General features: G+C 35.9%; 1 protein-coding gene across 1 annotated transcript; it reads left to right on the top strand.

Moving 5' to 3' along the window:
• The first annotated feature begins 3,604 nt into the window (after nt 1-3,604).
• On the top strand, nt 3,605-13,094 carry LOC129756523 (solute carrier organic anion transporter family member 74D-like). Its single transcript, XM_055753438.1, has 5 exons — nt 3,605-4,848; nt 11,887-12,084; nt 12,161-12,302; nt 12,359-12,439; nt 12,504-13,094. Exons 1-5 carry the CDS (start codon nt 3,710-3,712, stop codon nt 13,062-13,064), a joined length of 2,121 nt encoding a protein of 706 aa, XP_055609413.1. The 5' UTR covers nt 3,605-3,709; the 3' UTR covers nt 13,065-13,094.
• The last annotated feature ends 905 nt before the right edge of the window (nt 13,095-13,999 follow it).

A 13,999-nucleotide genomic window follows, 5' to 3' on the forward strand; every position in this document is an offset into this window, starting at 1 on the left:
ATTGTTACCATGTAGTATTTTCAAAAAATATAACGGAAGCGAGAGCTGAGAGTTGAAAGACAAATTCGCAATCAGTGCCCATAAGTAAGTTAAAATCAGTTCTCGAAGTCTTCACACCTCGGAAAATGTGAGTTTTTTTTAATTGTAAATGCAATTAAGTTGGCTGTTAAACTACTTTAATTACTTTTTATTTTAAATTTTTCTAGTTCATATTTAAATGATGGGAAATTGTAAGTGAAATAAATTCGTGCAAGAGAATCTATACTGTGATTCAGAACCTAATTTTTTTTTAAAATAATTATGAATTCCTTGTAAACACAAATGAAAATAGTACCGTATTAGACTTTGGAATGAGTTGAACTTTAAACATCTGATATAACATTAAAATGTTTAAAAATTCTCGATGAACAAACAAAAGAAATCTTACAGAACTTGAAATTAACATTTTATTCTAATTTTTTTACTTCGCTTCTGGATTCGGACCAGTTTGTTTAATTTTGGTAAAAAGCGTCTCAAACACTAAACTCACAAAAATTAGTACTTCTACAGCAATTTTTCCGGAAAAATGTACCTCTTTTAAGCATTGTCCGTTCTATCCGACCATTTCTGAAAATTGTAATCTACAAGCGTGTTTTAGATTGCTATAGAAACAGTCTTAATGGAGGAAATTGACTGATTCCAATAGTTAATGCGATAGCAAACAACCTTAACTGCCCATCTGCACGAAAACTGGGATGAGATAAGCAATATCTTATTTTCTATTGCGATTGTACCTTAGGGTGTCCGTCTTACCCGACTTTCTCCTAACTATGTTGAAAAGAATAATTAGAAAGTAAGACTGACTACAGTTTTACTGTCTTACTATAAAGACAATTTAACACTTGAAGTCCAAAGATCTTTTTTCACTTCTTAGAACGACCAAGATCTGTAAATCAATTAAACAGAAATTTCTGAAAATTATAGAAAACTGCAAATCATTGGATTCCGTACATTTATAGTTTAAGGATTTATTTTATCCTAGCAAATACAAATAAACCGCATGTTGAAGGCAATAAAAATATGACGTCTTCAGAAAAAAACTTCAAGTGTTTCAGTGTTACAACCATTTTCAAATTTGTCACTCTATTGAGTTTCAGAACCAAATGAAAAATTTAGAAGCTCAGAATTTGAAGCAACTGCAAAATTTATTACCATTTTACCATGTAAATCTAGGCATATTTAGGAAATTAGTGACAATTGAAATAAAGTTGTCCCTATATTTCATTACCTAGCTCAAATGTATAGTAGATAAATGGTTAGCAAATTCAAAGTCAACAATCTGAGTAACTTAACAAAAGTTATTTGATGTAACCCAGATAACCATTAATCGTAAAGTTGTGTTCATTGTAGATTGTATCAGCATCCAGTTTAGATTGGAATTATATAAACATCATGTTGTAGCTAAACCAAGTTATATTTTATCGTTTATGGTTTGTATAGTTCATTATATACGATAACATTTCGTTAATCGTATAGAAAGATCAATAAAGTTGTTTTGAATCGCAGTAGAATTGTATTAAGCTCAATATTTAATGCCACTGTACAACTAAGCAATCTTTCATGTTTGCGATCTGTAATGACATATTATTTCGATGAAAGGTCGTACAGTAATTGTGAGAACATCGTATAATGGAATTTAAACAATCTATTCGTTCTTGTCATTCAAAGTCGATTATTGAGATAAACTTATTCGGTAAATAATTGTTAATAATGCAATTCCTATGCTAAGTAAGATCGCACAGCGCTGAATACTATTATTGATTGTAATAGAATCGTCTATGAGATAGGTTAAAGTTGTTTATCAAAAACGGCATCTATAAATTGATTTGGAGTCCGAAATGATGCAGTCATTGGTATTTTATACGATCAACTGATTTTTGAACGGAACTCTCAACTGTACATGAACAAATTTGCTAGTTTGTATCAACATGAAATATCGCTGAGGAAGTATCGAAGAACAGGGATCGGAACGTTGTGAGTTCGAGACTGAGGGAAGATTGATCAACAACATATGCATTATTAAACCAACAGTTAAAGTTAAGGACGTTCACAAGATGACAATAAGCACACGCAGTATTTGGAAATAGACATCCATTTTTTTTTATAACAAGGTTTCATTAATTTATTCAAAGACACATAAAGTTGTATATAGTTCAATTTTATTCGCAGTACACATTAAATTCTATTGTATTTATGTTCACGGCGATTCATAGTAAAATCGTTATAAGGGAAAAATATAATTGCTTTGTGATACACTAACAATAAATTGTATTAACCTCCGGCTACATGCAAAAGGAAATTGTAATCAAATTGTAAGACAGGCAATAGAAAGTTGTAAATACAATCCTAAGATTTTGCGCAAAGCAAAGTTGCTATCAAATTGTTGAAAACGCAATACCAAGTTTTATATTTTCAAGGTCAGCAAAATTTGGTCCGTATATTGCCTTCACTTTGGTATGTACAGGCTCATATAGAATATTCCATACATTTTTTTCGGATTGTACAAAAGTCTCAGAAATAACTGACTATACACACCAAAATATTCACTGGGAATTAGTTCCAGGGAATTACGAGTTACAGCTGCTTGAGTTTGATGGACCGACTTTTTTCCATCTTGATTCTTTAAGTGATAAATAAACTTGTTTGTTAAACTTTAATCCCACGGAGTGGAAAATTTTAAAAATTTAATTGCACATCAACTAGGGAAAGTTCTATTTCTTTTTTTATAAATTCGAGCATTTGCGGGTATTTTGTAACGGTTTTTTGGCATTTAGGAGGGGGGGGGGCAGATCACCCCGATAACTCATCCCCCATGCCGCAAGTTTGTTACATTTAGAAGCATAACTGAAATGTTCTTTATGTTATCATTAAACTTTTTTCGCAAAAATTCAACACAACACTTGCTGTGACTCGCAGTAGCTAAATTTGTGAAATTTGGTTCAATTATTTCTGAGGTAGAGAGTGCCGAATTTCGGTGCTTTTCGGCTTAGATTTTTCGCGATCCATAATGTGTTAATTTTTGTAATATTATGTTATTCTAATTTGAAATAGAGTTCATTAGAATGTGGAATATTTCTATTGTAAGACACCCCAATGAAACGTGGCATGGCCTAACCGCACATGTGCAAGATAACAATTTATCCGTTTGCTGATTTAGTCTTTGAAAAAACAACAAGAAATAACCAACAAGCGTTTGAAAATATAGTTTTCGAAAATTATTTTTAATCAAAACGGGAACCCTTTACAGTTGACATCATCAGAAACTACTTACATCAGATAAATCTCGCTTTCGAATCTGTCCGGTATCTACACATCTGTCCATAGGATGGCGATTTGTGATGATGGAATGAGTAAGCCGTTTTTGAACGCTACTATCAAAGTTCAAACAAAACCGCTACCGCGCTTTTCTTCATCTTCTGAGATGTAGGCATATCTTATATTTTTGTCCAGGTTGTTGCTGCAAATTTATCCCGAAACCCAGCTTAAACTGGCTACTGTCGCAGATAACGCTGGCCACCGTCCGATGGGCTAATGATCCTTACCTGCCCGGGCGATGAGATGAGCAGTTTCAGTTCATCTCAAGACGATCCGCCGTTCGGAGGTTGACTCCTCGTACATAAACTTAGTTCCGGTACGGTGGTTTGATTAAATTAAATTGATTCCGCTAAACATGACCGGAAGTGCCAAACCACAGAATGGAGACAAATTGGAAGGGCCGCCGAAAAAGATCACTCTAGAACGTTCGGTGTCCGGCTACAGCGAAAAAGACGTTCAGTGCGGTTTTTGGGTTTGTAGAGGCAGGTTCTGGCAACGGTTGGCCAGCAAAAAGCTCTATGTGTTCCTGTTTGGATTGGTCGGTTGTCTTTTCGGATCAACGACTTCGTATTTCTATGGGACGTTGACAACGGTGGAGAAAAGTATTCAAATCTCGTCCAAAAATGCTGGAATCATTACGGCAGGATCGGATCTTTCCTTCGTCCTAGCATCGCTATTTTTGTCCTACTATGCGTCCAACAAACGAAAACCGCTATGGATTGCATTAGGAATCACCAGCATGGGACTATCTTGCTTTGTCAATGCGCTTCCGCATTTTCTATTCGGGCCCAATCTGGAAGATCTTATGCAAGACGTTGGAAATGCAACGGTATCAGATTCAAAGAAGCTCGACAGTCTGTGCAATCCAAATCGTGGTCCACCGGATTGTTCCACGGACATTGGAAACCTAAAACCTCAGCTACTGCTGTTCTTGGCTAGCTTTCTCTCAGGAATCGGAACCTCACTGTACTTTACCTTGGGCATAACATACATGGATGACAACGTGAGCAAAGCTAAAGTGCCTCTTCTGACCAGTTTTGCTGCCTTTGGCCGACGACTTGGTCCAATGTTGGGTTTCTCGATGGCATCACTGTGTCTGAAGTATTTTGTGTTTCCGGGAATCGACCCCGGCTATGGATCGTCGGACCCTCGATGGATTGGCGCCTGGTGGACGGGATGGCTTGTTTTGGGTAGCACACTGCTTTTGGTTGCACCAATATTTGCGGGATTTCCTAAGATCCTACCGAGAGCAGCGGAACGGAAATCGCTCAGCAGACAGGCTAGTCGAGCCAGTGGAGAGTACGTGGAGGAAGATGAAGATACGCAGGCATCGTTTGGAGACTTTATTGCAACCGTGAAACGGCTAGCCACAAACAAAGCCTACGTGTTTAACAATTCGGCCAGTATTTTCTACTTTTTTGGATACATGCCGTACTTCCTGTTCCAATCCAAATACATCGAGATTCAGTACCGGTTGACGCCCTCACAAGCTAAGTAAGTGCGATCAATTTTGTTACCTTGTGTCCAATTCCAATTCATTCAAAGCAACATTAAGTATTAAACTTCTACTTTGAATATAAACTCGAGATTAATGTTTAATGTTGGAATACATACTTTCATTCACAAACACATGTCTGTTTGAGTCCTCAACTTTATTTTATTTATCTCTAGCATACTTAGCTTAAGTGTTAAGCTTAAGCTTTCACACGTTACCAGTTTTAAGTTTAATCTACATTATAGGCTAACATTTTTTAAATATCTGAAGTTTGTCAATCTTGATATTCCTTATACGAAATGTGGCTGAAAATTAATCAATCTAGCGCTTCTCTGTTTTGAGAGCGCACTGGCAAGCAAGCATTCATAAACCACAAGCAAGCATTAAATATGATAATTTATAAATTTCAATATTTTTTCATTCTGTATAAAAAAATCAACCATTCAACCAACCAATCAATAACAAGAAACAAAAAATCTAAAATTAAATAACTGTAAAATTATTGGATTTCGATTCAGGCAAAAAAAAATTTCAAATCTGTATACGTGGTCATCCGAGGAGGGAGCTAGAGATTTGCCAAACGTTTACGCTCATTTACCGAGGAGAAGGGGTCAAATATCGTATTTTTCTATACATATACGTGGTATCCGCAAGGCCCCACAAAAATCTAACCGTGGCTCGCAACTTATAGTTTACTGGCAACTTCAATTTTACTGACAGTTAACCACAAGAATATTGAGCAGCAGTTTAATATTCGAATCAGTGTTGATCTACGAGTTTCGGTTCTTTTTAATATAATAGAGCCACGGCTTGTTGGTTATTGAAAAAAAACTGATACAAATAAGCATTTGGTTGCTCGCCAGCATGGCTGGATTGCAAACCCCTCAAATCCGTAAATTTGAAAAAAACTTGTTTTTTTATCGGCAGTTTAAATTTTCTTTATCCGGAAAATCCCTAAAAATTTTTCGATAATCCGCAGAAAATCCGTAGAAAATTATAAAAATCCGTAGATGTCAAGCACCGATCCTTAGATCCGTAGAAGTGCTCTAAATCCGTAAATCTACGGAGAAACCCGTAGATTTGGCCAACCTGCTGCTCGCCTAATAAATCGCAGGCAACATCAACTGAAGAGCGAAAAACAGCAGAAAGCCGTTTATTCATTCCACCTTCCACCTTCCACCACCAAAAGAACCGTGGTGGGTGGTAAGTATGTATGTATGTATGTTGATTATCCACCATGGGTGCACGGATTCACCCTAGTGTCTGCCTAAGTATGTGCACACTTGCACACGTGCATTTCTTAGATTAATTAGTTCGACAGATCTTCAATGTAGCGTACACCATACTCGGACCCTTTTGGCTTCGTATGAACTGTTTTGGAGTGAATGAATTGTGTCGGTGTAGGTATATTTTGGAAGAACAAGTCAATCAGGTGGGCTAGTTTACTTACAGGTATTCCGGCATCCGTGTATATACCTGTCATGCTGGCAAATTCTGGAAATTTTTCGCTGAACAACTTTGTCCAAGACTATAACTTCATATCATATTAGGTAAAAAAGTTATGAACGGTTTAACAGAGGTATCTTTGTCTTTTGGCATTGAAAATCTATAAATTCAATTGACATCACTGCTGGCGCCCAAAGTTGTTTAGCGAAAAATTTCCAATCCATTATTTATAAATTGGCACCAAAACCATTACTTGGCTCGTTTTCACAGGAGAAACAAAAATGATGTTTATATTTCAGTACAAAATATTAAAATTTCCCATACAAACAAAAAAGTTCAAATTAACTCATGTAAACGGTTATTAAAAGTTCTGCAAAAAATCATGGATGAGATTTGAACCAATACGAAGCTTTTTAGACCCCAGGGTTTGAGGAATTCAAATATGACCTTAAATCGACTCAGTCTAATGCTACGGTACGATTACGATTGATTACAGTGTCAAATGAACATAAATTTTGACACAAGTTTCAAAAAAATCAATTTGAAAATCCTGATCGGTTTGGTACCGATCATAGCTTCATGAGAAAAACTTGCAAAAAATATGGTTCAGGGATTTTTTAAAGAAATATTTTGTCTTAGATATTTTCAATTTTGAATTTAGCATCACCTCAAGAAAGTGGATTTTATATTTGATAAAACATTGAAATATATTTGAAAATGTTTTATATTACGCAAATCTGAGACTAGTAGTAGGCATTTAAAAAACTTCAGACAGAATGTCGAAAAAAAATTCATAAAAATATCTCACCAATCCCTTAAGCTTTCATTATGTCGTATGAAACATCTTAAGGATTCGCAGAAAGTGGCTGCAAAAGTTAGGAAACAACTTCAAAAATTTTACTTACATGTAGAATATGTTGTCTTGACAACAAATATTATAAATAAAAGATGAAAAGAAATTGCAACTAATTTTGTGAGTTTTTGTATTATTTTTGTATATTTTGTATTATGAGCTTTGAAAAAGAAAGCTTACGAGCTTTTCGTAACAAAAGCACTATAAAAATTAACTCAAAACATCAACCAATATACAAATTTCCATGACAATGTTTGTAGCCTACAAACTCAAGCTACTTTTTAGGAAGTTCATCTATTAAAAACTTATTTTTAAAACTTACAGAATTGAAGGAAGAAATTGAAGTTTTGCTATTGGAGTCTGTTTTGTATTCCATACTGTAACTTGGTTTACAAGTTATATGTTAGAAAAATAAATCAAGCAAAAATTAGAAGTTAAACTTGCATTTAAAATTTCAAAGATTTATGATAAAATTGGTTGTTTTGATATTGATGTTTTCTTTTTATCTCTAAACAAATCTATATTATATCGAATTTGCATTGTCATATTAGATCCTTATCGATGAATCTAATGTTTTTATATAAGGGAACATCCATAAATGACGTAGCATTTGTGCGGGAGGGGGGGAGTTTGACTTTATGTGACGATGTGTGTCGAGAGGGGGGGTAGGGGTTCAAGTAAAGCTACGTAGCTTTAATAAAAAAAAAAAAAAATTGAGCAAAATTATGCCTAATTCAATCCAGTATGAACATGTAGCTTTTGACTCCTACTGCCCGACTGTTTTCAAGCGTATCAAGGAGCGTACATGCAAGAAATGCAATTTATATTTTGCTTCAAATGTTCTCCAAAAGGAGCATAGCAAAATCCACAAGGCCCCAGCATCGAATAGAAAGATTCGTTCAAAGCGAATTGTAGGCAAAAGAGGACACGAAGTGCTGGTCATCACTCCGGAGGACGATAGAGAGTAGGTGGAGGCAGCTAACATCGCAGATGCAATTATTCCAGCCGAACAGACGATGGAGGAAAGCTGCCCAACGATATCATTGGAATCCAGAATGGAGATAATTTGGACCGACGCAACTGATTGAATACTTACTAGCTATCCTGTTTGTTGAAAGGTAGCTTGATTTTTTTGACTGATTGATATGCTGTTTTAAACTTCCATTTATAACTTCTTTCCCTTTTTTATAATTTTTTTGTACTATTCTTGCAAAATGCTGATAATAAAAGTAAAAATTAAAAATCGATGTTTAAAATGGGGGGGGGGGGGGGTATTAAAGCTACGTTATTATCTAGGGGGGGTATATGACTTTGTGACGAAATGCTACGAGGAGGGAGTGGGGGTATAAAAATTCACAAAAAAAAGCTACGTCATTTATGGATGTTCCCTAAGAGCATTTAAGGATTTGGAAAAAAACGGATAGAAGATTAAAACAAAATTACAAGTGTGGAAAATATGCTTTTAAGAGGCATCTTATGATACACTTAATTTTTGTTCTGTATGGACTGGTTAAGATAATTAATATCAGATGGAGTTAACCTGATTTTTATTTTACAAGGTATTTTTTTCGTATTTGCTACGCATTTTAATATGCGGTAGATACAACCCATCATACAAGCAACACTTACTAGATATACTTATCTAAAACAGTTACTCCATACTAGAGATGTACCGAATAGTGGTATTCGGCGAACGGCCGAATACCGAATATTGACCTTTTCAACTATTCGGCCAAACGAATATTCGGCCGAATATTCGGTCGAATATCCTGTTGAGTTTTGAATAGAAATACTTCTATTTCAATTTCTATTTCTATTTCTAATAGATATCTTCTATTTCTGCCACCTTAATGCTCCTCATGTGTTTCAGTCAATTATTTCCAACCAGATGTTTCAGATCTTTTTTAAGTAGAGGTCTTTTTGATTTTCAAAATGTCACCATTAGCTGAAAGGACATCAGATGACTTGTCGCTTCTAGGACGTTTATCACAAGAGTGATTGGATTCCAGTTAAATCTAGGACAAAACATGTCAAAACTGGTGCCAAGCTTTTTCGAATATATTTTTTATATCGCATTAGATGAATGTCTAATTTTTGCTAAATGTCATCAAAATGGTTGTCAAAACGTTCGATGATCTCTACCCTAAAGCATACAATACTTTCTACGACATGTATCTACACGGTCGAATCTGAACGATTTTTTGAAAAACTTGTAAAAAAGACAAAATTTGAACTAAAACTAGACCTTATTCTCAATCGAACAAGAGCAAAAAGAAATAAAATTACTTGAAACTTTTCATCGAATTACAACAGCAGTGTTCAAATCGTATCCAACGAATAAATTAACTGCTTTAAAAAATCGGTTTTGTAACACAAATGTCATTTGAAATGTCAAATGTCATTTGAAATTTTTCCCGGGTAAAATAGGGAAAGTTTTTAAAATATGTGGCTATCCCGGTCAGACTTACTTTTTTTCGAATTCCTTATTTTGTTTATGGGCATGCCTTGATAAATCAAGAAAATTAGGAATAAACGATAATCAAAGTATAAAGCGATCTACAGTGAAAAATACACGGATACATCCAAAATGTTTTACTGAAATCATAAGTTTTTGATGATTTTGAAGCTTTGTCAACATTTCTTTTGGATATTTTATAAATTATCCAACATCAGTTGAAAAAATTGACAAGTCTCTTCTTGTGTAAATTTAAAAAAATTAAATATTCGGCCTATTCGGCCTATTCGGCCGAATACCTAGCTCAACTATTCGGTGAGCCGAATATTCGGCTTAACGGTTTTTTGGCGGTATTCGGCGCCGAATATTCGGCCGACCGAATATTCGGTACATCTCTACTCCATACCGTCTGAAAGTGTTGCGATGATAAATCCTGATAAATTATTCTAAGCTTATCTTCAAAAGGCTTACATGTTCTTCTTATCTCCTAAACATCCATCTATAATTTTAAAATTGTAGAATATTCTAACTTTAAGAACAAAAAGTTCAACGATTCGGCCGTAGAAAGATAAAGGGTAATACGGTCAAAATTTGATCAAGTGAAAACACGTGTAAATCGGTGAAATCGTTTATTTAAAAAAATCAAATTAAATTTCTTTTTCAAGTTTAATTAGTATAAATTCAGGAAAAATATTCAGTTAGGCTTCCGCTTATCCAAATCTGAATTTCCGGGCCTTACGCTTAACCCCTGCCATCAGATTTTGTAAAGCCACCTTGTCCACCTTCTTCGCCGCAGAAAGCCAGTTTGCCTTGAACTGCTGCTCGTCCTTAGCAGTTTTTTTGGTCTTCTTTAGGTTCCGCTTGATAATAGCCCAGTATTTCTCAATTGGGCGAAGCTCTGGCTTGTTCGGAGGGTTCTTGTCCTTGGGAACCTCCTGCACGTTGTTGGCGGCGTACCACTCTATGGCCTTTTTACCGTAATGGAAAGATGCCAAATCCGGCCAAAACAGTACGGAACAGCCGTGTTTCTTCAGGAAAGGCAGCAGACGTTTATTCAAACACTCCTTCACGTAAATTTCTTGGTTGACAGTCCCGGAAGCTATGAAAATGCTGCTTTTCAAGCCACAGGCAAGGTTGCTGAAATCACAGAAAAATCTGTAATTTCACAGAATTTTGAGCAAATTTTCAACACAGAATCTGTGTCACAGAACACAGAATTTTGAAATATTCACAGAATTCACAGAATTTTTGAATTTTGATTGAATTTCCCAAATTTTAATTTTTTTGGCCAGTAAAAATTCATATTTCTTGCTTTTAAAAAGAAAGGTATGATAAGATTTCTAATATAAATTGATTCATCTTAACTCAAATTAAAAAAGACACAATTTGTCATGAATTTTCCATGAAAATAATTGAAATAGCATCACAGAAAACCGTCACCGAATTTTTGGCTAAAATCACAGAAATTCAGATTTTTTTTTCTCAAAAACACAGAATTTTTTCGGCAACCTTGGCCACAGGAACAGATGGCTTGCCAAACCAGATATTCTAAGCTAACTTTGACAGTTTCATGTGTTTGAAAATATCTGCTGCTTTTCTACTTCCTTTTGCCGAATAAAACTCTTATCCCGGAAGCTGCTTGTAATCGGCTTTGATGTAGGTTTCGTCGTCCATTACCACGCAGTCAAACTTCGTCAGCATCGTCGTGTACAGCCTCCGGGATCGATTTGGATTCACTACCTCCTTGTAAGTCGATAGTCCGGCTCGTTTTTTGGCTCGATGCACGGTTGTAGACGATACCTACACCCAGCTTATTTACGGCATCTCGGAGAGAGAGGTTAGGGTTTCGCTTGAAACTACCGGCAACTCTCTTTGTCGTCTCAGCAGCTTCCGGTTTTCGATTTCCCCCCGATCCAAACTTCCTGGCTGTCAACAAACGTTCCCCTAACACTTTGATTACATTTGTAACGGTTGATTTGGCAAGTTTTATCGATTTTGCCAGCCTTGCGTGCGAGTAGCTCGGGTTTTCGCGATGCGCGAGCAAAATTTTGATACGCTGCTCTTCTTCCTTGGACGGCATTTTGACAACTGAAGAGTGAATTCCAAAATCAAAATAGGAGCAACATTCTACACACACACCTTCAAAATGAGGGGTGTTCTGGTTTGCAAAATTGAAAGAAATACGTCAAGTTGATATTGACCAAATTTTGACCGTATCACCCTTTAGAGAATCAAAAAAAACCTAAGCTTTTGCCATTTTTTTCTGTACTCTTTCCATTGCAGCATGGTGACCGGATCGGCTTCCTTGGTATTTTCGGCCCTCGGAGTTCTGATTGCGGGAGCAGTGATCCAAAAGATCAAACCAAGCTCCCGACAGCTGGCCGGATGGAACATTACCACCAGTATTCTGTCGGCTGCCGGCATAGTTCTGTACGCCTGGCTCGGATGTAATGCCCTTAACAATTCGGCCATCGTCAGCAAGTAAATGTCGTTTGAAGTATAAAAGTTCCTACTTATGTATATTTCATATGAATTCCTTTTCAATTTTACTTTATAGTTCACAAGGAGCAGAATGCAGTGCAGGATGTAACTGCGATTACGTCAAATACGCTCCGATTTGTGGAAGTGACGGAAACACTTACCTTTCGCCATGTCATGCTGGTTGTACGGAACAGTTCAAGGAACCCGGGGGAGTTATTGTAAGATTAAACAATATTTGAACGTTCTTTTATGTTAACAGATAAAAATATTGTAGAAGTACAGTAGTTGTTCTTGCATCAACGGTAATTCGTCTTTCGTAGACAACTTTTTGAATTCGACCGAAGCAACATCACCGGTGAGTATTTTAAAATATTTCATTATCTATAACTTTTACGAAAGATGCCTTCAACTCGCTGTAGGTTCTGGGAACTGCTAAATCCGGAAGCTGTCAGGTGGATTGTTGGACCCCATTCTATCTTTTTCTGACAGTTATGTGCATTAACAAATTCATCGGAGGAACCGAATCGGCCGCCAATTTCTTGATCGGAATACGCTGTGTTGAGGAACGTGACAAGGCCATTTCGATGGGAGTTTCAATGGCCATCAATACGTTGTTCTCTTTCCTTCCAGCACCCATCATTTTCGGAATGATTATCGATAGAACTTGCGTCCTGTGGGGTAGAACCTGTTCTAAGCAAGGCAACTGTTGGCTGTACGATGGAGCTGCTCTGAGAACCTCGATGAACTACACCTCGGCGTTTTGTGTCATCATCGGAACTTGTCTGGATATGGGCACCTGGTGGTATTCTAAGAATTTCAAAATTTTTGACGACGAGGAAAAGCCGGTCGATGTGGATCAGGAAAAGCAGAAAATTGATGATAATGAAGCCGAAGAGAAGCAATTCACTAAACTTGAATTGGAACAAACAGAATTAGTTGAATTGATAAAGCATCCCAAAGAGCAGGAAGACCGAGAATAAAAGCTACCGTTGGGTACAATTTTGACTGAAGTTTATTCACCTCTTTTTCTTTTTTTTATTTGTATTTCAGATCAGAAGGTCTTGTTTGTGTATGTTTAAGATAACCTTTTTCGGAAAGACTTAAATTAGCACTCATCGTGAAGAGGTTCAGTAGGGTTGGATAAATATAAATATTTGCATAATTTCAATCTCAAACCACGTCCTTATCTTTCCTCATACATTAGGTTATCAAGCATTTTGATAACTCAAAGTCACACGCTTGTTAAAAAAATAGATTTAATCATGCTCCAAATTCAGAGATATTCGAAAACAAACTATCTGTGCTTTTAAGTATTTTCAGTTAAACTTAATAGAAACTCTTGTTTCAAAGTAAGAATAAATTTTCAGAGCTGCAAATATTTCGCTGCGGTTTCTTGGTTCATAGAGCGGTTCATAGTAGGAATCTTTTGTAAGAAATTTTGGGCCACCGAAACATATGTCAGATCATTTTCTCGGGTAGGGAAATTTAAGAAACAAACCTTGGTGAGAACAAAAAGAGCAGCAAAATTTCTATTGTATGAAATGTTTTGAGCAAGTTTTATAAAAATAATCATCAAAAGTTTTTTGGAAGCCTTAATTACGAATTTATGTCTGTCAATAAGTTTTGATGAATAAACAGTTTTTTAAATTTTTTCCGTGATTTCTGTTGTGTAATTTTTGGGCTTTGATAGAATTTGCTCAGATATTTCCGGGATTTTTTGTCGTCAATTTTGAAAGCAAAGGCTCGATTTTTTTTGGTTTTTATATAAAATTGCCTGGACAACCAAGATACGTGCTGAACAAATTCTGGCAACCTTATACATAATCGTACTTCAAGACAAAATAGTTTTAAAATGTTGCTAAATACTAGTTATTTAAGAAAAAAAACAATCGACAAAAACCTTCACCTGAAAAAA

Source organism: Uranotaenia lowii, chromosome 3 (genome assembly GCF_029784155.1).
Source record: "Uranotaenia lowii strain MFRU-FL chromosome 3, ASM2978415v1, whole genome shotgun sequence".
Taxonomy (NCBI): Eukaryota; Metazoa; Arthropoda; class Insecta; order Diptera; family Culicidae; genus Uranotaenia; species Uranotaenia lowii.